Source organism: Lolium perenne, chromosome 2 (genome assembly GCF_019359855.2).
Source record: "Lolium perenne isolate Kyuss_39 chromosome 2, Kyuss_2.0, whole genome shotgun sequence".
Classification (NCBI taxonomy): Eukaryota; Viridiplantae; Streptophyta; class Magnoliopsida; order Poales; family Poaceae; genus Lolium; species Lolium perenne.
The window spans coordinates 192169596-192189086 of record NC_067245.2 but is presented as its reverse complement, the minus strand read 5'-3'; the positions used below and the strand labels follow the sequence as shown (position 1 = coordinate 192189086).

The window sequence follows — 19491 nt, the reverse complement described above, 5'->3', positions numbered from 1 at the left end:
GGAGACACGAAGTTGATACCCGTAGTTCCCTGCCTTTGCAATAAGGTACGTCTATGTTTGGAGGAGTGTGGTTGCTACGAAAGCCAAACCAACGCCACGTAGGCTTCACTCAGGTCTCCGGTGAGCAACGCCACGAAGTCCTAGCCCACTTCCACTAAGAGATTTCCTCGAGGCGGAAACCGGGCCTTTACAAGGTTCTTGGGGCACACATCCACAACCAAATTGGAGGCTCCCAAATCTGTAACAACAACAAAAACAAGAACAATATCAACTACAAACGACTAGGGTTTCTCAAAAGAGGAACACTAGCAAAGGGGCCCTCAAGCATATGAGGGTAAAAAGAGAATCGCTTCGGTGAGGATGTAGATCGGGGGCTTCTCCTTCGGATCTCCAAAGATCAAGAACTTTGGATGGTTGGAGGAACAGATCTTGTGAATCTTGTGTTTCTTGAAGTGGATCTAATGGTGGATGACCTTGTGCAATGATTGAGAAACTTGTCCCAATGGAGAAGAAAGCTATTTATATGAGTAGGGCTTCAGATCTGACCGTTATTGGCGTTTTTGTGTAACACTGGAAGTTCCGGCTGGATGCTTCCGCAACAGAGCAGCTGACGGACTGAGGGCGGGCGGAACTAGGGCGGATCGGAAGTTTCGGCCAAGTTCCGAAATCGCGCGAAAACCATACTGGAACAATCTGTAAGACAAAACGCCGTTTTCGGAACTTGCCTGGAAGTTGGGCAGAAGTTCCGCTGACCGGAACTTCCGGCTTACTTCCGCCGAACTTCATCATGAGAGGCGCTGAGATCCTGCTGAAAGGAGCACCTGGGTGGAAGTTCCGCCAGCAGGGTCCGGAACTTCCGCCTGAAGTAAAAAGGCAGTAGTGACTTCAGATTTGTCAATCCCTTCCACCAGCCATGTATAAATAATGAAACCATGTACCTGTCTACATCAACACACTTAAATAGATACCTATTGTTGACATCAAACACACAAAACCCAAAAGGGCGGGAAATGTTCTTTCACTCTCAAGGGTCCTTTAGTGGATCGAAGCTTCCCCTTGCTGGAAAGGCTCGAGGAGAATACGGTGGCCCTAACAGCTCATTGGAGTGCCTCGTGCCTCCACACCGCTCCAACGAAGACGTAGCACCCTTGGGTGTGAACTTCGGGATACATCGTCGTCTCCTCGTGCACCGGTTACTTCTCAACCCGAGCTCCTTTACCTATGCGCTTTACATTGTGATATCCGTCATGCTTGATGTTCTATACGTAGCTTGTCATCGCCTTGTTGCTCATCATGCTTAGCATAGGTTGTTGGTGCACTTAGGCAAACCCCTAGTTGATAGGCTTTGAGCTAAACAAGTAAACCTTGTGTAGTTTTATTCCGCCTTGTTTAGCACTCAAGTAGAAGTTTTTATAACCCGTCTATTCACCCCCTCTAGGCGACGTCCTTGTACATTCACTAGGGTTACAATGGTTTCGATCCCTTCTCCGTCCCTCGGCTTCCCCTTTATATAGGAGGCGAAGCCGAGCCTTTTTTTTGTGTCGTATAAGTTATAAACTGTCGAGTTGCATCGGGCTTTCCCTATATTGGTACAAATTTCCTATTACAATTCTACTTTCCTAACCCAAAAGCCTTCAACCTTCTGGGCCTCCAAAGTTTCGAGTCCATGGGCTTCATGTTTCCCTATATACCTAGAGTACTTATTCGGCATGCCTGTTAGACATACCTATGTCAGCAGGATATGCCCTCTCCTGGAGTAGGAGAGGACTTTCGCCTCTGTCGCCGCCTCAATAAATCTCGGGAAAAATATGGTTGTGGTTTTTTGGCGAAACAGAGCGTCTGGGATAAAAGAGGGGCCAAAACGATGTCCGAGATGCGAATGAGTGTAGGTGGCGTGGCCAGGGAGTTGGGTCGCGCCACCTGTGCTCGTTTGCACCAAGCCTTCTCGCTTGTTTCTTTCGCTCATGACCTTCCTTCGGGTGAAAAACTGATCATGTAAGTTTTTATCGAATTTTTGCATTCCAGAAAGTCGTGAAACAAATAAAATACGAAAAAGTAGATTTTCTGCCTCATAAGAATTAAATACCAATGCAGTGGACTTTGTAGGAAAGTTCCGAAAATCATCTAAAAATGCATAAATAATAATGAAAACTAACCCTATATGTAACAATAATGATGATACAAAATGCACATATGAGACACCCAACCACGAGTTCTCCATGGACGACATTTCCTCACGCGGCCATGCACCGCCGGCTGGAGAAGACATATGCGAGCTCCTTAGGTATGCTCCTCGTTCGGGATACCACACTGCCCTCACCAGGGATGCCATATAGGGAGCTCCAATCTAGAGTTATGCTCGCGTACTACCAGCTCGCAGAAGGTAGGGGTCCGAGGGGATGGGCCAGGGTCATCGGATTTGGTGGCGACAAGGCTATGGCAAGCCTGATTTGTTGTTGGCTAGCTTGGAGACGACAAGCTCGTGACGGTTGATGCTAGTGATTTGTCCATGTTACATATAGTATTGCGATTTGCTACATGTGTACGCCATTTTGTTCGATAAGTATGGATAAAGTGGTAGAATTTTTTTCTACGTGTGGTAGAGGGAGATTGTACCAAGGTTACACACATGTTGTTGTAATGTTAGATAAGTTAGGCAAAAATGTTGAATTTATTGTAGAGAAATGTTACAAAACGATGTCGCATTTTTGAAAATTGTACCTACATAGAGAAAAATGTTACACTGCGATTTTTTTGCACCAAAATTTTGGTGCCTATAGGAAAAATTGTTAGGACCAATGTTACATACACTGGAAAAGATTTGATACCTATGAATCGTTTTTTGTTACATGATGATGATGGTACGCGCCTTATTTTGAAACAGAATCTATACAAAATTTTAAACCGCAACAGTGCAACACGAGGGCGCAAGCAAAGCAATGGTGATGCTCGGGAGCCGAGATGAGACCGCAGAAACCGGTAGTTCGCACCATTTTTCGACCCCCAAAAAACGGCTGATATGTACGCCCGCTCGCCCGTACGTGGGCACTCCCAAAATTCCCTCCTCCCACCGTTTTGTGCTTGCCTTGCCTTGCCCGCCCCCTCCCCCCAAATCACACGCCTCCGCGGCCTCGGGGAGGAGCCGGCGACGAGGAGCCGTCGAGGAGGCAGGAGGGAGGAGGAGGAACGAATAACAATCAGTCGCCGCACGGAACCAATCAGGCCGGGCCGTCGAGTCGCCAACAATGGCTCCGCCTGCCATAGCTCCGGTCGCTGCCGCGCTCCTCCTCGCGGCGCTCGCCTCCCTCCACGGCGCCGCGGCCACCGGCGTGTTCCAGGTGCACCGCAAGTTCACTCGAGCAGCCAACATTACCGTCCACCTCGCCCACGACGTCAGCCGCCACGGCCGCCTCCTCGCCGCCGCCGACGTGCCCCTCGGCGGCCTCGGCCTCCCCACCGGCAGCGGGTACGCGCCTACTCCCTCCCTCCCTCCTCGCCTCCGCGCGCAATCGGTTTCGGCTCCCCGCGCCGTGCCGGTCGGTTTGCCAGGTCTAAAACGGGGCCTACGCGCGCGTCTCGCAGGCTCTACTACACCAAGATCGAGATCGGGACGCCGCCCAAGCAGTACCACGTGCAGGTGGACACCGGCAGCGACATCCTCTGGGTCAATTGCATCACCTGCGACAAATGCCCCAAGAAGAGCGGCCTCGGGGTAATAAGTCTCCCAACCCGCCACCACACATTTTCTGACAAAATTGGAGTTCTTGCTATGTTGTTGATCTGAATTGTGACGCATTTTGGGCGCAGATAGACCTGACGCTTTATGATCCCAAGGGGTCATCCAGTGGGAGCACGGTATCGTGCGAGCAGGAATTCTGCGTGGCCACATACGGGGACAAGCTGCCCGGCTGCAAGGCGAGCATACCTTGCGAGTACAGTGTCACCTACGGCGACGGCAGCTCCACCACGGGCTACTTCGTTACCGACTCCCTGCAGTATAATCAAGTCTCTGGGGATGGGCAAACACGGTATGGCAAAGCCAACGTCACATTTGGGTGAGTTATTTCGATCTCGTAGCTCTCTTCTGATCGAATGGCAGAGCGCTTGCCTTTACCTTAGAAGAAAACATAAATTGGATGAGCTACCATTCGATGTAACGATGCTGATTGTTTTCATACAGATGTTGGTGTTGGTGTGGTTAATCAGCTTTGCATTTGGTGTGCCAACTTACAGTTTTTTTTTTTTTGGTTAATACATAGCTGACTATCTTTTGTTTTCTATGATGTATTGATTCTTTGCCCTATGTCTTGGTTGTGCACTTGTTGCATTAATTTATCGAATAGGTAGCTGTTAAGTAAGGTATCAAATTCTGCTTTTTTGTTGGCAACATCATGACATGCTCTTGCCATAAATATTGCAACAGAGTAGAAATAACAGCCAAGTAACTATCATGACAGTAATAGACTAACACAATTCCGTGAAATCTAGCAGTAAGGATATTGCGTTCAATTCTTTAATGCGGATAAATGGCTCTTCTGTCCTTTGTAGGTGTGGTGCTCAGCAAGGTGGGGATTTAGGTAGTACAAACCAGGCCCTTGATGGAATTGTTGGGTTTGGCGAATCAAATACATCAATGCTATCACAGCTAGCTGCTGCAGGAGAAGTGAAGAAGATATTTTCTCATTGCTTGGATACCATAAGTGGAGGCGGTATCTTTTCTATTGGAGATGTGGTACAGCCAAAAGTAAAAACAACACCATTGATACCCAATATGTACGTCCGTTACATTATTATCAGTCTGTTTTATATTCATAGAAATCTTATCTGCTTCTGTCTTGATATAGATACTCCAGTTTAATTGCAAATAAATAAATAATAAAAACTTGTTTCTGGAGTGTATCACAGATTCACCACTTCTCTTTAGGAAGAAGGAAATTATACGTTCTAGGAAACACATGCAGTTATTATGCACTGAAGTACACACACATTTAATGATTTTACTCTTCTCTGCATCTCGTGTTATATTTTAGGAAAAAGTTCGCTCTTCAATCTTGAACTCTGAGACTGGTTGTTTTAACTTTGAACTCTTGAATCAATTTACTTTTCCTCCTTAGCCCTATCTCAAGAAATTTGTGCATATTGAGACGACATGTGGCATCAGTTTTAACACATCGGTTGCCATCTCAGCAACTTCCGTGACCGTGATTACTGCAAAATATCAGTGAAAAAATGAATTTTGATGTCAGTATCATTTAATGTAGAACTGCAAGTGAGCTAGCAGATCTCTAGCGTTTGGAACTTGGGATGATGGTATGGGTTTGAACATTCACATATTTGTTTTCTTTAAAGTTCGCACTTCCAAATATCAAAGAACATGGCACATAATTTTCTGGAATTTGACGGTTTTGCCGGTAATCTTGCTGTGCGTATTTCTGTTCTCTCTATTTTTGTCTTGTTTTGTCGAGACTGGTTTTCTGATGTTTTCTATTCTATTTCTGTTCTGACACCTTATGATGATCGTACCACTCAGGCCGCACTACAATGTGAAAATGAAGTCAATCGATGTTGGTGGTACTGCACTACAACTTCCACCACATATTTTTGAAACGAGTGAGAAAAAAGGAACTATCATTGATAGTGGTACAACCTTGACATATCTTCCGGAGCTGGTTTACAAGGATATCATGGCTAAGGTATTCCAAAGGCCCTCCTCCATGTTGTTCTGCTTGAAAGCAGGGTTACACATTCCCTTTACGTATTATATTTCTCGATGAATTGTAGATTTTTGAGAAGCATCAGGATATGACCTTCCGCACTATTCAAGATTTTATGTGTTTTCAATATCATGGAAGGTATTACTCTGTAGTCTTTAACCCACAATCTAGACATAACTGACAGCACTAACTGTCAGTAGTGTCTACCCTTATTTTTTAAGAGCATCTCTAACAGAGCCCGTAAAAACGTGAACCGAAAAACCCGAGTTCAGTGCACCGAACTCGTGTTTACGGGCCGGAAAATGGCAGGCGCAGAACAGAGCCCGTAACGAAAACTGAAAAACAGAATATTCTGTTCTGGCAGGCGCAGAACAGAGCCCGTAACGAAAACTGAAAAACAGAATCTGTTTTTCAGTTTTCGTTACGGCTCTGTTTCGCGCTCATGGGTTCCGAACCCGTAAAAGCAGGGTTTTTCATATGCAACACATAGAACAATGTATCTTAATTAATCAAATAATCATCCAAATTATTACAACACATAACTAATTGTCTGAACCAAATTATTACAACATTTCTGGGAAAATTGAACAAATGTAAAATGTCTCAACCAAATTACAACAACTTCGGGAAAATTGGACAAATGCACAAATGTCTCAACAATGATACATGTGACAAGCAAATGAATGGAATGGTAGGATCAAAGGCGACGGCCATGTCGCTGCCAGTGGTGCATCTTCAGGTCATACACGAGCTGGGCATGGGTAGTGGAATTCTCAATCTGCCGATGTGCCTCAAGGAAAGCTTCAATGCGATCCGGATTGCGTTGGGGTTCCACTCGGGTGCCAACATTGTCATAGAAGCAGGGCAAGCTCAAGTCTCTTTCATCCTCGATGATCATGTTGTGAAGAATCACACAACATGTCATGATGTTGACAAGGGTTTTCTTGTCCCAAAATCTGGCTGGGCCACGATCAATGGCAAACCTTGCTTGCAAAACACCAAAAGCTCTCTCAATGTCCTTGCGAGCTGCTTCTTGAGCCTTGGCAAATTCAGCTTCTATTCTATCTTGGGGATCCTTGACAGACTTAACAAAAGTTTCCCAATCAGGATAGATGCCATCGGCTAGGTAATAGCCCATTGTGTACTCATTGTTCATGACCTTGTAGTTGCAAGTGGGTGCTTCCCCATTTGCTAATTTAGCAAACAAAGGAGACCTTTGCAGGACGTTGATGTCATTGAGTGTCCCCAGCAAACCAAAAAAACAGTGCCAAATCAACAAATCTTGTGATGCTACGGCCTCAAGGACAATGGTTGCATCTTTGCTCTTGCCACAGTACTGTCCATGCCATGCTTTTGGATAATTCTTCCATGTCCAATGCATACAATCGAGACTACCAAGCATTCCAGGCCAACCTCTTTTCTCATTTATCTCCATCAACCGTTTGGTGTCATCCTCGTTGGGAGCTCGGAGATACGTTGGCCCGTACAACTTGATAATCATGCGAGCAAACCTGCGGACTGACTCCGTGGTAGTATCTTCGCCAATTCGAAGATACTCGTCGGTGTAATCCGCAGGGATGCCATACGCAATTACCCTCATGGCAGCAGAGATCTTTTGGAAAGCGCTGAAACCCATCACCCCGGCGGCATTCCTACGTTGCTTGAAGTAATTCGAATGCAATTCGCAGGCTTTGACGATTCGGACGAACAAGCTACGCCGCATGCGATACCTCCTACGGAACAGATGGGCAGGATAGGTAGGTACCTCGGCGAAGTAGTCCTCCATCAGCTGCTGGTGGCCGAGGAGGCGATTCCGCTGGATGTGGTTCCGGCCGAACATGGAGCCGCGCCTCCGATTCAGCAGCTTCGCGCGGTCCTCCAGGTCCTTGACGGCGAGGAGGAGCATGGTGGCCTCCAAGTCGTCGTCCTGGAGCAGCTCGTCGAGGTCGGAATCGTCGGAGCTCGACGAATCCGACAGATCGAAATCGTCGCCCGAGCTCATCCTCGATTCCGACGGAGCGGCGGCGGCTGTGGGGGCGGCAGCCGGAGTTGGGCGAGGAACAGCGGACGGGGTGCGGGGCGACCGTCGCTACCTCCGGGTTGCGGGGCTCGGGCGAATTGGGCGGGGCGGCGGCGGCGGAGTGTGGTGGCGGCGCGGGGAGCGTGGGGGAAGGAGCGAGTGAGCGGTTGCGTCAGCTGAACCTTCAGCGCACCCTAGATAGGGATCGAGCGTTCGGTTCGCTCGATCGACCCCTACAAATACAGGCCGTTTTGAGTTTTCGGTCTCGGCCCGAAAAAAGTTTTTCGGTTTTGGCCCGTTTACGGTCACTGATCGGCGCCGTTTTTCGCCCCGAACCCGTAAAACGGCGGTTATTTTTCGGTTTTGGCCCGTTTACGGGCTCTGTTAGAGTTGCTCTAACGGGAATAGTAGGACTGTAGGGGAAGGCCCTACTGTGTGCACGTTGATATATGTGAAATCACTAGAACTAATTAAACTTCTATCTTGTCATATGTTGGCAATACCCACTTACACTTGTGAATCAACCACCTCTCTACTTCATGTGTTTTCTGATTTCAGTTGAACGGGAACAGAGCCGAATGATAATCTCAGAGATAATCGTCTTCTTAAGATTCTAACTAATTTGTTCATTTATGTTGCAGTGTAGATGATGGATTTCCAAAAATCACCTTCCATTTTGAGGGCGATCTTGGACTGCATGTGTATCCACATGATTACTTTTTCCAAAATGGGGTAATATAAACTTGCTCTTCGTGCTCTAGCAAAGATAGAGTTAAAATTTGTTCATCCAGTGGCATTACTTTGTACTGTGGCAGCTTCAATGCCCTTAAGCTATCCTTTGTACTGGCGTGTTTCTTTGTCACATAGTACGTGCTCCAGAAGTTGCCGAAGCATTGGATAACTTACAATCAAATCACAAATCACTCCAATTTCATCTAAGTTATGCTATGGGTCTCTTGCAGCACAATAAGCAATGGTATAGAGCCTACAGCTAGTAAATGACTCATGCCAGTTGGCACAAAACTGTAACAGGGGAACTGTTCATGCGGTAGTATAGTCCAGGTACCATTCACTGCCTGGCTTGTGCGCTGAGTAATTTAGGGTCTCTTCGGATAATAGGAACTTGAAAATGTAGGAATAAGAAAAACACATGATTGAGATGTCATGTAATGCATTCTCGAAAAAAAAAAGATGTCATGTAATGTGGATTCCTCTGGGATTTCAAAACACCAGAATTTATCATGCACAGAACATAAACACATACATTTTGGAGGATTAGAGAGAGAGAGAGACAGTGTGCCTTGGAGGTTTCAAAGGAAAAAACTGAATGAGATTTGAGCTCTTGTTGATATATTGCCATGGAATTAGGGCCATAGAAATTTTGCAATTTCAATCATATGATCCAAGCTTTCTTATTTGAAAACTTCCCAAAGAATTCAGACCCTCTAAATTCCTATGAGAATTCTACAATAATCTCGAGTTTATTATTAGTCAGCTTATTTTTTATGTTGGAGTTAATGTTCAGTTATTATGGCAATATAAATATGGGGCATTTTTATTTTTGTATCAAGCAAGAAGCAATAAACAAATGAATCTAGTACTCAGAACCTTTTATCAAGGCCCTGGGACTAGTCATGGTCAAGGAGCCAAGCACCCTGGCCCAGCCTTCCAAAATATACCAATCATGGTCATAATCACCCGTAAATGGTCTTCAGAACCCTGCTCATAACAGTCTTGCTATTTTGTTCTCTATGTTTCTCACAGGATGACCTGTATTGCTTTGGATTCCAAAATGGTGGTTTGCAATCAAAGGATGGAAGGGATATGGTGCTTTTGGGAGGTTATTATTTCTCTGAACATGAAGTTTTTTTTCTTTTTTTTATGCTTCTCATGCCACTATCTGTTTCCTTTCAGATCTAGTCCTTTCAAATAAGGTGGTTGTCTATGACTTGGAAAATCAAGTCATTGGCTGGACCGATTACAACTGTAAGTGCTAGATCGTTTCATTCTGAGATTATTAGAAAACCAAGTTGTTCAATCGATCAATATTAGCTTATTAGTGCAATTTTCTTCAGTATATATCGTCAGCTGCAACTTGTTTTTGAACACCTCTGGCTGTGTCTCGTTCTTGTTTCTGAAGATTTTGATTTATTCTGGAATAGTTTACATAGAATAGTTACTTGGTCCACACTACGGCAATTAAGACTTCGGAACCAAGCTAAGGTTGTTCTGTAGGATGTTTTTTGAATTTTGCACGCATTGCGCTGTCTAAATTATGTAAATCTTTCTCTTGGATTACCATTTCCCTAGCTTATATATTAATTGACATTTTTCATCCATTCCAGGCTCCTCTAGCATTAAAGTTAAGGATGACAAGACTGGGGCATCATACACTGTTAACGCGCACGATATCTCCTCTGCCTGGAGACGTCAGTGGCAAGAGTCCCTGATTCCGTTGTTGGTAACAATGGTGTGCAGCTACCTAATCTTCTAACTCTGACGTACAACACAAACTCTGATGAAAATTCAATTGATTTATGTTCTTTTCACATAGAGGAAACGTAGGGCTTTAGGTTGTATTCTCTGACAAAGGGAATAGAATGAAAAGAAAAATCAATGTTGTACACTATGCAGTTAGAATATGGGTGAGTAATTCAATGTTGTTGTGAAAAATATATGGCTGTAAGTAATTTGAGGGCCCCCCCTCTGTGGAAATGGGGTTCCTATCTGCAGTTTTGTTTTCTACATCATTGTTAAGATATGTTCAATTGCTTATGTTTAGAATTAGGGGGCAAGAAGCCCAAGTTCCACTTTTCATTCAATTTATGACAAACAAAGGACTGCTGGACTAAGCTCAAGCTGTCCATAAAGCTTTAATATGTGATTGTACTATGGAACTAGGCCAAACAACTAGTCTGACTAGATAAACAAAATATATCAGCCTAAGCCCAGATGACTTCTTCTCCGTCACGAAGGAAAATGATAGTGAACTTGCCAGGGTCACCTGGCACGTATAACTCTCCACAACCGCCACATCAAACTAAAGGCTAAAGGCGTTCCATAAACTGGCACACAATGAAAAGACAGACTAGTTCCTTTTTCCAAAGTCAAGCTTTCTCCTTGGCAAGAAATATTCAGTGCTGGATGAAAGAGACTGATCTGAACTTTGATGAGCAAGAATTACATCTCATTTCATTAAAAGATTAGTTTGTTCCGAAGTTCATCGACGACGTTCCGTTGATTTGCTCAAGTGGACGATATTTTATGTTTGTCCTCAAATTTGTTTTAATTGTGGAGTTAGCTTTCTTGTTACGTCACTTAGGACATTTTTGGTTGGATTATGTAAGTGTAAACGGCAACAGAATCAAGTCACATCGGGACTTACTGTAATGGGTCTTTTCCATGTTTTGTTTAGTTCAACTTGGTAACGGAATCAGAAATTTCATCACACTGAACCGAAAGCTTTTCCCATTGTCTTGCATCACGTACAACGCATAAATATTATCTGGAGTTCCTTGCTACGAGACTTGATCCTACATAACTCAGCCATGGCTATTTGGAGTTCCACCATGAATGTCATTTGGTCATTACTTGATCTTCTCTTGGACAGCCATATAGAATCTCTTGAAGCCAAAGCTTGATTTATTTCTACTAAATTCCTTGCCTAAAGATCACGACCATGGAGCCCACTTGGAAGTTAAAATGCCTAACTTACGTCTACATAGAACAACACATATGATTTTTTATATATTGAGATACAAATCATTTAGATATAAACACTAACATTTTGTAGGTTACATATGTTTGTAAGGCAAGATACAGAACTTGCACGCGGAAATAGTGTTACCGGGAAAGAATTTAAACAACAAAGTTCACATATCAGCTATCTTTCCTAAAATGCAAACTATACAGTTTCATTATCCGGTCTTCTATAGGCACGAGACTAATATAGCAAAGGAACATAAATACTTTTGTAATTACGCATATGGGCATGGATGTTTTCATCATCGTCAGTTTTGCTTTAAGCCTTCAGTTCAAAATAAAGTTCAGCCAAACTAAGAGTGAGTGGATTGTCTCAAAGAAGACTTAGGTCTCAAGTTTAGTGAGATTTCTAGGTTCATACGTGAGAGATATGGGTTACAGGTGATACATGAGGTGTCTTTAAAAGATCTAAAACGTTATACAAAGGTCCAACAGTGCCTTAAGTGGGGAGAGAATTCAAGGACACAAATTTCTATTCTAAAGCACAAAAATGTCCCAAGGGGAGGAAAATGTAAGGGTCCCACTCATGCATTCTTATTTTTTCCTCCCCATGAGACATTTTGTTCATGAGAGATGAGCGCGGATGTGATTTATTCTCCTTTAGAGTCTTTTTTTAATCTTTTCGTCCCCCTTTGATGTGATGCTTTGTCCTTTTCTCTGTCTCGCTTTCGTGCTTTGTGGTCCGTCGTGAGCCCCATGTCAAGAACTAATTTCCCCCCCATTGAATGTCGTTTTGTACAAGGCATATCAGACTCAGTATGACGACCACCATCATAGTCACCTCATCAATCACAACGAAGGCATATCTTTGGGGGTATGCTATAAATTGCTGAAAAATGTGCGTTGCAAGCACTTAGCTTCCATGCTAAATAAGTGTGACGATTTTCTCAACAATTTGTTGCGACCAATAGGCTTATTGTCTGCGCACACAATTCTGTTGCCTGGTTGAAATGATCCAACATATTCTTCTGAATGTTTTTGACCTAGCATGAAAAAAAAGTATTATCACTTGAAAAGTTCGTATACTCAAAAGGTCAAGATTCCTACGAGAATGAGTAAATAGTTTTTAGGCCAGCACGCAAGATTGCAAGCAGTATCCTACCATGGATAGTGTTCTGTGCAAGAGTGGTCGACCATTCCGGCTGCCGACCCCCTGTGCGACGTGTCCCTCGTGGTCCGTCGCCGTCCGAGACAGCCCAACCAGCCGACGACGAGTCATCTCCTCCCCTCCCCCAACTTGCCTCCTCCTATCCCTTTCCGCCACGGAGATCATTGCCGCCCCCGCTCCTCTCCGGTCCACACGCCCCGGAGGCGCCGCGGAGGCCACACGAGAGGACGCCGAGGTGGCGCACCTGTTCCTGTTCTCCGTCTTCTCGGCTCCCCTCTCGCCGTCGCGGCAGAATAAATATCAAGGCAGATTGAACTGGTAAACTAGTTGCCATTCACCGTGTTCCACGCCACCTTAGTGCCCGCCACTTCCTCCGCTCGCAGTCGCAGCGACGAGTTCTTGCGCCTACTCGTTCTTGGCACCCAGGTCCATTCATCTACCCACCCAACCAACCAACTCCCCATTCCCCTCCTCGCAAGATCCAGGTCTGTCCGCCGCCCAAGATTCGCCTGTGACCTTTGTTGAAAAACCAAGAATCAGTCCGACAGAGCGTATGGTGGCGGTCGCGGCCGGGAGGCGGCCAGTGGTCACCCGCCGGAGGTCGGGCTGCGGCGGCGGCGCGCAGCAGCAGCCGCAGGCGCAGCAGCAGCGGATGCTGGCGGTCGCCGTGGCCGCGCGCGTCGCCGCCGCCAAGCCCGCCGCCACGGAGGCCGCGCTCTATGGCGGCGCCGGCGCCGGCGACGACGGCTGCTGCGTCGATTTCCTCGTCTGCCTGCTCCGGGCGATGGGCGTGACCCCCGCCAGCACGGGGCCCGCGCAGTTCAAGTGGGCCGCCCGCCCGCTGCGGAGGAAGCGGTCCTCGCTGCGCGTGGCGCCCGCCGAGGGAAGGCGCCGCGAGCTTGGGGACGCGGCCGAGCGCGTCGCGGGCAACGGCGCCTGCGCCACCGCGTCGCTCTACACGATGCAGGGGAAGAAGGGCGTTAACCAGGACGCCATGGTTGTCGTCAAGGTATGCCAATTGAGTTCTTGCTCTTCAGTATACTGTTTTTTATTTTATTTTAGTTCTTCCCTCCAGTTCATTCCATGGGTACCATTGTATGATGTGGAACTCGTACTACCACCTATGCACCACAAGTTTATATTTTGATACGAAGTAGATTTTTTCATGATTTTGCTCTACCTAATCCAACCATAATATCTACATGAATAAACATAACTGTCCGATTAGGGCAAATTTTTAATGCATGTGTTTGTAGGTACGCTTGAGCTGGCCCAAACAAACAGATCTTCATGCGTACCTTTGAGTGATGTGAAACTTGCATTACACAGTTATATTTTGGTATGAAGGAAATGATGTTTTCATGATTTTGTTGACCCTCATCCAATCCAGATACTTACATGGAGGAACATAACTCTCTGATTGGGGCAAAGTTTTAATACACGCGTTCTTAGGTTGTATACCGGAACAGACAAACAAAAGTTTGAACTTTCACGCAAGACGTACATGTGGCGTCTTTCTGCAGAACGCCTGTTTGATCCAACAACTTCCAGATTAGAAAACTGTTTGATTTTGTCTCCTTTTACTTTGGTTCACATGGATAGCCATTGGATGTTGCGGGCCGGAGTGCTGGTTGTTTATTATAGCTGCTAGTTTAACCGAGCTCAATTATTGTTCTCCTAATGGAGAAACCTGTAATCAGTGTGGGGGTTCCACATGATTCTCATCGTGATCCTGGCATTTCCTTTTAAGGACGATCTTATCTTCTCTGCTCAACGAACCCCTTGACTTGAACACATGGACTTGACATATCCTTGTGTTTTATTAGTTGTTAGTTATTTCCTAGTAAGCTTCCCCACAGTTCTGTAAGTTAGTGTGGGGGTTCCACATGATTCTCATTGTGATCCTGGTATTTCCTTTTAAGGACGATCTTATCTTATCTTCTCTGCTCAACAAACCCCTTGACTTGAACACTTGGACTTGACATGTCCTTGTGTTTTATCAGCTGTTATTTCCTACTAAACTTCCCCGCAGTTCAGTAGTAAGTTTTGTTCCCAGGAGCATGCAGGGGGACTGAATTTGAGAGATTTTTTTTGTATAGAGTTATAGAACTAAATTCTTTTTGCACCAACCATGTGTAATCTGATAATCAAGAATTTTCCTCTAGCTATGAGTCGCATGAGCTTTCTGATCCTTACCACTTTTCGAAAATGTGGGAAACACTTGTGAGCTGTAGATGTACTTATCGTGCACTATCTTTGTTTCCCTATTCAGGGATTATCCTTTTGGGCATTATATAGATGATTTGACAAGCTGCATTTCACCTGCAGAATTTTGGTTCAAAAGATGGCACCATCTTTTGTGGTGTTTTTGATGGCCATGGACCACAAGGCCATTTGGTTTCCAAGAGGGTCAGAGATATTCTCCCTATGAAGTTGAGTGCAAATATAGGAAGGGATGAATACAAAGAGATGTCGAATACCTCTGTTACCAATGGGACAACTGAAGGAGGTAGCGCAAAACCTGTGGTTGAAGATACTGATGCTACCCTTGGAACTGTGGAGAATGGAGGGTACCCAGAAATCTTCACATCATTAAGAACCTCGTTCTTGAGGGCATTTTATGTGATGGACAGGGATCTGAAGTTGCATAAAGATATTGATTGTTTGTTCAGTGGAACCACAGCAGTCACAGTGATCAAGCAGGTACCATTTTTCTGTTGCAAAAATGCTTGTCCTTTACTTTATTGTGTAGCTTCACTTGATATTTGTTATCCTGACCTGTTTTTTCTAACTGTTTCCACAGGGGCATGATCTTATAATTGGTAACCTGGGAGATTCTAGAGCTATATTGGCCACTAGAAATGAAGATAATCAGCTTACCGCTGTTCAGTTGACAGTGGATCTCAAGCCAAGCATCCCAAGTATGTATCATGTTCATGCTGCTTATTTGTTCATTCAAAATTCTACAACATGATGACAATTTTTCTGTTCTATCTCTGTGCTTTCGGATTCTTATCTACCTTTTACTTTCTACATGACATTTGGTAGTTTCATCACATGTTAGTTATACTGATATTTATTACTTTTTCTGAAAATGATTTATATTTATTCTAGATATTCTTTTTTTTGCGGGGAAATTTTATTCTGAAGCTATAGTTAGAAATAAACATCTGTGCTTGCTTTTTGTGTGTGAAAAGTCAGACTGAGTTGTCTAGTCAGAATTGTTACATACACATAAGCTTCGCGTTTGATAGTTTTCACATTCAATTTCTGGAAGATAACTTGATAATCCAAACTTTGAATTGGAACAAGTAAAAAATGTAACCATGTACCTGTAGTTGACACTATATATATTCCAGAAACTTATAGCATTGGGTTGACGTACTCCAAACTGCGGCCACATGTAGCATTTTTTTTACCTTGCACGTCTGCTCCAAAAGGACAATATTTGTTACAACAGAGTAGGCATTGCACTTTACGCAGGCTTTTGCGATTACAGCTTGTGGCAATTCATTAACGCTTTCAAATCTCATACTTGAATAATGATAACAATGCATGCTCACCTTTTTTTGTACTGGTTTGTGTTTTCTCTGAGGAGCTCTATTTGTTATTGTCAGTATATACTCCCTAACTCAAGCAAGTGATTTGTTTGCAGGTGAAGCAGCACGGATCAGGGAACGAAGTGGCAGAGTATTTTCTCTCCCAAATGAACCGGATGTTACTCGTGTTTGGCTTCCGAAGTACAACTCACCAGGGTTGGCTATGGCAAGAGCATTTGGAGACTTTTGTCTAAAGAGTTATGGTGTAATTTCTGTCCCTGAAGTGTCGTACCACCGCATCACGGAAAAGGATGAGTTTATCGTGTTGGCGACTGATGGGGTGAGCAACTGACATGTTAACTTGAACATCTTTGTTGCATTATATTCGCAGGATTGAAACTTTTTGTGAGCCAAGATCATTTTTTGTGGCATGTCCTGATCAAGTTTGTTTGCTCACTGTAGGTGTGGGACGTACTTACCAACTCTGATGTTGTTAGCATCGTCAGCAAAGCCACTTCAGAGGCCTCAGCAGCCAGACTTCTTGTCCAATCGGCTCACCGTATGTGGAGAACACGCTTTCCCACATCGAAAGTTGATGACTGCGCCGCTGTCTGTCTATTCTTCAAAACAGACGCGACAAAATCCTGTGACGTGGGAACCAAGGATTGGGCAAATGATGCAGAACCGGTCAGTGGTAAGCATTCCTTGTCTGTCAAACCAAGCAGTGTGGTACCTGCCGAGCTTGTTTCCTCAATGGTCCTTAATGGTGACTCAACGCCTCTCGCTTCAACAAATTTGCCGAAGCCTACTTCAGCTGCAAACGATAGCATGAAAGATTGAGCTTCCTTGCGAACAAATGACTTCAGTTCGTTGAAGAGTTGTGTGGTTTATTGTGCTTACACTGCTCAATGTTGATGCAAAGACCGGTGCCAGCTTGATTTGCAGTGTGTCAGTGTATATACCATGATTTTGTTTTTGTAAATTAATAGCAAATCAGTTATAGGTCGTGATTTGTTATTTTTGTAAAGTAATGTTTGTGGTCTGTCCGCTGTTGACGGCATTGCCAGATTCATGTATGCCACTGCCTTTTGGCGTGTTCATGGAACCAAGTTTTTGTGGTGGGTATTGCTTCTGTGCTTTCCGAGGCGTTTTTTTTGCACGTTATCCAAAGCACACTGACGGTCATGATTAAGGGTTAATCTCACCTAATTTGCGAAACTGATGTCGTAGTTGTCTTGGCAACGTTGAAAAGTCAGGAGCCTGTTTCAGAATATTTGGAGGTTAGGGTATCTCCAGGGGCCAGTCACAAACGTCCCTTTGCGATCGTACGATCAAAATATATAGGTTCACACCCCGCTTGACGTAAACTGGTTGGGCTGTCCACAGGGATGCAAACACGATCTAAATTTGTGCCGCAAATTACGTGTTCACGCCTGATCGTCATCGGTCCGCTTGGCAGCGGGCGCGAGGCCGCACCGCTTCTGCCTGCGCGTGCCGCAGCCTTTGCCATCAATGATAATTTTGCTTGATGTGAGAAAAATGAGTGCAAAACATATCCTATTTGCATCATTGAATAGGTTTTCCCTTAATTCAATTCTAGATTTCACAGCATCCAACCACCCAACCACAGCGCTAGTAGTTTGTTCTTACCTATTTGTCTTGATTACTACAAGCACTAGCAGATCATCATCTTGGCGATAGGAGGAATCCTAGGACCACCGTCATTATTCGCGAGACAGCAGGCCCCCACGCCGCCAGTCCCTCCATGCCGGAGTGACAAGAGAGGAAGGAGGCAGTCCAAGCGCAAGGTTGCGGGTATCGGCTATCAGAGGAACCACCAGATAACTCCAACCCTCCAGTGGCTGGACTCATCTGGCCAGATCGACCTCGCAGCCCAGATCTTGGCCCAACGACCTAGCTCGCTGCCATGCTCGTCAAAGATGTGCAGAGGGCGCACCGTCACCTCCTCACTGCTGCCCCACCGAAGGGCCTCAGGCTCCGGCCCGATAAGCCGTGCCGCCCTGCGCTTCCGTTGGCGTTCCCCCAACTCCCGAGGAAAACCAACAGTAGCACACCGCCATCCCTGCCGCCGTCCTCGATGCGGAGGGGGCCGCTACCGCCACCGGGGAGGCAGCGAGGGCGGCCAGGGGCGGGGGATGGAAGCGCCGCCTAGGTTTTGGGGGTGTCGAGGGCGTCGCTAGAGACGCTCAGGAAGGAGCGTCTCGAGCGATAATACATCTCGGGGACAAATCAATTTTTCTAGATAAGCCAAGGTGAGTAGTTCAAGGAATCCAGTACCTAGAACCCAAAACACTTTGCAAAATGATTTGTCATCGCCACATCTGTTCATGCAAAAAATACAGGTAGACAACCAGGCCTAGGGGTGGGCATTTTAACCAAAGACCGAATGACCCGGACCGAAATTAGTTCGGCCAGTTCGGTTTAGTTCAAAGCTAAGTAGCTGACCGAAAGTAGAGAAGAAACCGAGAGAAAATAGTAACATGAAAATTAGCCCACTAGTAATTTTGCCCCTGTAACCTTCACCAAAGTAACCCACTTATCTAGTTAACCTGGACGCACACACTGCACATTATCTAGTCGCTCCAAGACATGGCAGCCGCCGGTGAGGCATTGTCGGGATGAGGTCTCCTGCTTGATTCCGTCGACCAATGCCGGCGTCGTGCCATCTCCTCTTTCTTCCTTCTACTTCCCGCCTACAGAACAGCCGAGTGCCGTCCACCTCCACCTCAAATTTCGACAGAATCTCTATCCCGGCTGACCGGCATCACGTTGACAACCTACAGGACTCCTTCTCTACGGGCACCGGCCCGCTAACTCAATCTGTCTACTAAAGCTGCATCTCTCACTCTCTCCCGTTCCATCCCAGCCAGGCTTTTTTTTTTTTTTTTTTTTTTTTTTTTTTTTGCGAATGCGAATTGGGAATTTATTGACGACCTTACTTGTCCTGTCATCCAATATGCAGACGATACCCTTGACCACCCAGCCCACCTTCGGACCGCAGCCGGCAAACATAGTCCCGGGCAACTTGACAGTCACCACCAGAGTATTTATCTTTTGCCTTCCACAACATCGCTCGTCGAGATCTATCCATTTTTGAGAGTGTCCCTTTTGGGGGAGCTGAACACTCCCAAATCCGTCGCCTCCGCGAGCTCCTTGACCTCTTCTCGCAGGCCACGGGTCTACACATTAACTTCCACAAGAGCACCTTCATCCCCGTTGGCGGTGTCACTGCTGAGCTGGCCTCGGATCTCGCAAGCATACTCGACTGTCCCGTCTCATCCTTCCCCAGACATACCTTGGGTTGCCGCTCTCGGATCACAAACTTCC

The 19491-nt window shown here is 45.5% G+C and overlaps 2 protein-coding genes across 2 annotated transcripts; both read left to right on the top strand.

The window, feature by feature from the left end:
* Nucleotides 1-3037: 3037 nt before the first annotated feature.
* Nucleotides 3038-10479, top strand: LOC127334230 (aspartic proteinase 36). Its single transcript, XM_051360648.1, has 10 exons — nucleotides 3038-3466; nucleotides 3583-3712; nucleotides 3808-4055; nucleotides 4549-4773; nucleotides 5531-5693; nucleotides 5782-5852; nucleotides 8376-8466; nucleotides 9499-9574; nucleotides 9649-9720; nucleotides 10080-10479. Exons 1-10 carry the CDS (start codon nucleotides 3246-3248, stop codon nucleotides 10226-10228), a joined length of 1446 nt encoding a protein of 481 aa, XP_051216608.1. The 5' UTR covers nucleotides 3038-3245; the 3' UTR covers nucleotides 10229-10479.
* A 2197-nt stretch (nucleotides 10480-12676) lies between these two features.
* LOC127334229 (probable protein phosphatase 2C 38) lies at nucleotides 12677-17268 on the top strand. The gene is made up of 5 exons (XM_051360647.2): nucleotides 12677-13613; nucleotides 14933-15307; nucleotides 15408-15525; nucleotides 16260-16483; nucleotides 16606-17268. Exons 1-5 carry the CDS (start codon nucleotides 13158-13160, stop codon nucleotides 16981-16983), a joined length of 1551 nt encoding a protein of 516 aa, XP_051216607.1. The 5' UTR covers nucleotides 12677-13157; the 3' UTR covers nucleotides 16984-17268.
* The last annotated feature ends 2223 nt before the right edge of the window (nucleotides 17269-19491 follow it).

What these genes read in the sequence shown, in the direction of transcription:
- LOC127334229 (XM_051360647.2), top strand. Translation starts at nt 13,158, where the DNA reads ATGGTGGCGGTCGCGGCCGGGAGGCGGCCAGTGGTCACCCGCCGGAGG. An exon ending in CAGTCACAGTGATCAAGCAG is followed by an intron (nt 15,308 to 15,407) that starts GTACCATTTTTC and finishes CTGTTTCCACAG; the next exon opens with GGGCATGATCTTATAATTGG. An exon ending in TCTCAAGCCAAGCATCCCAA is followed by an intron (nt 15,526 to 16,259) that starts GTATGTATCATG and finishes ATTTGTTTGCAG; the next exon opens with GTGAAGCAGCACGGATCAGG.
- LOC127334230 (XM_051360648.1), top strand. Translation starts at nt 3,246, where the DNA reads ATGGCTCCGCCTGCCATAGCTCCGGTCGCTGCCGCGCTCCTCCTCGCG. An exon ending in AAAGCCAACGTCACATTTGG is followed by an intron (nt 4,056 to 4,548) that starts GTGAGTTATTTC and finishes TGTCCTTTGTAG; the next exon opens with GTGTGGTGCTCAGCAAGGTG. An exon ending in ACAAGGATATCATGGCTAAG is followed by an intron (nt 5,694 to 5,781) that starts GTATTCCAAAGG and finishes GATGAATTGTAG; the next exon opens with ATTTTTGAGAAGCATCAGGA.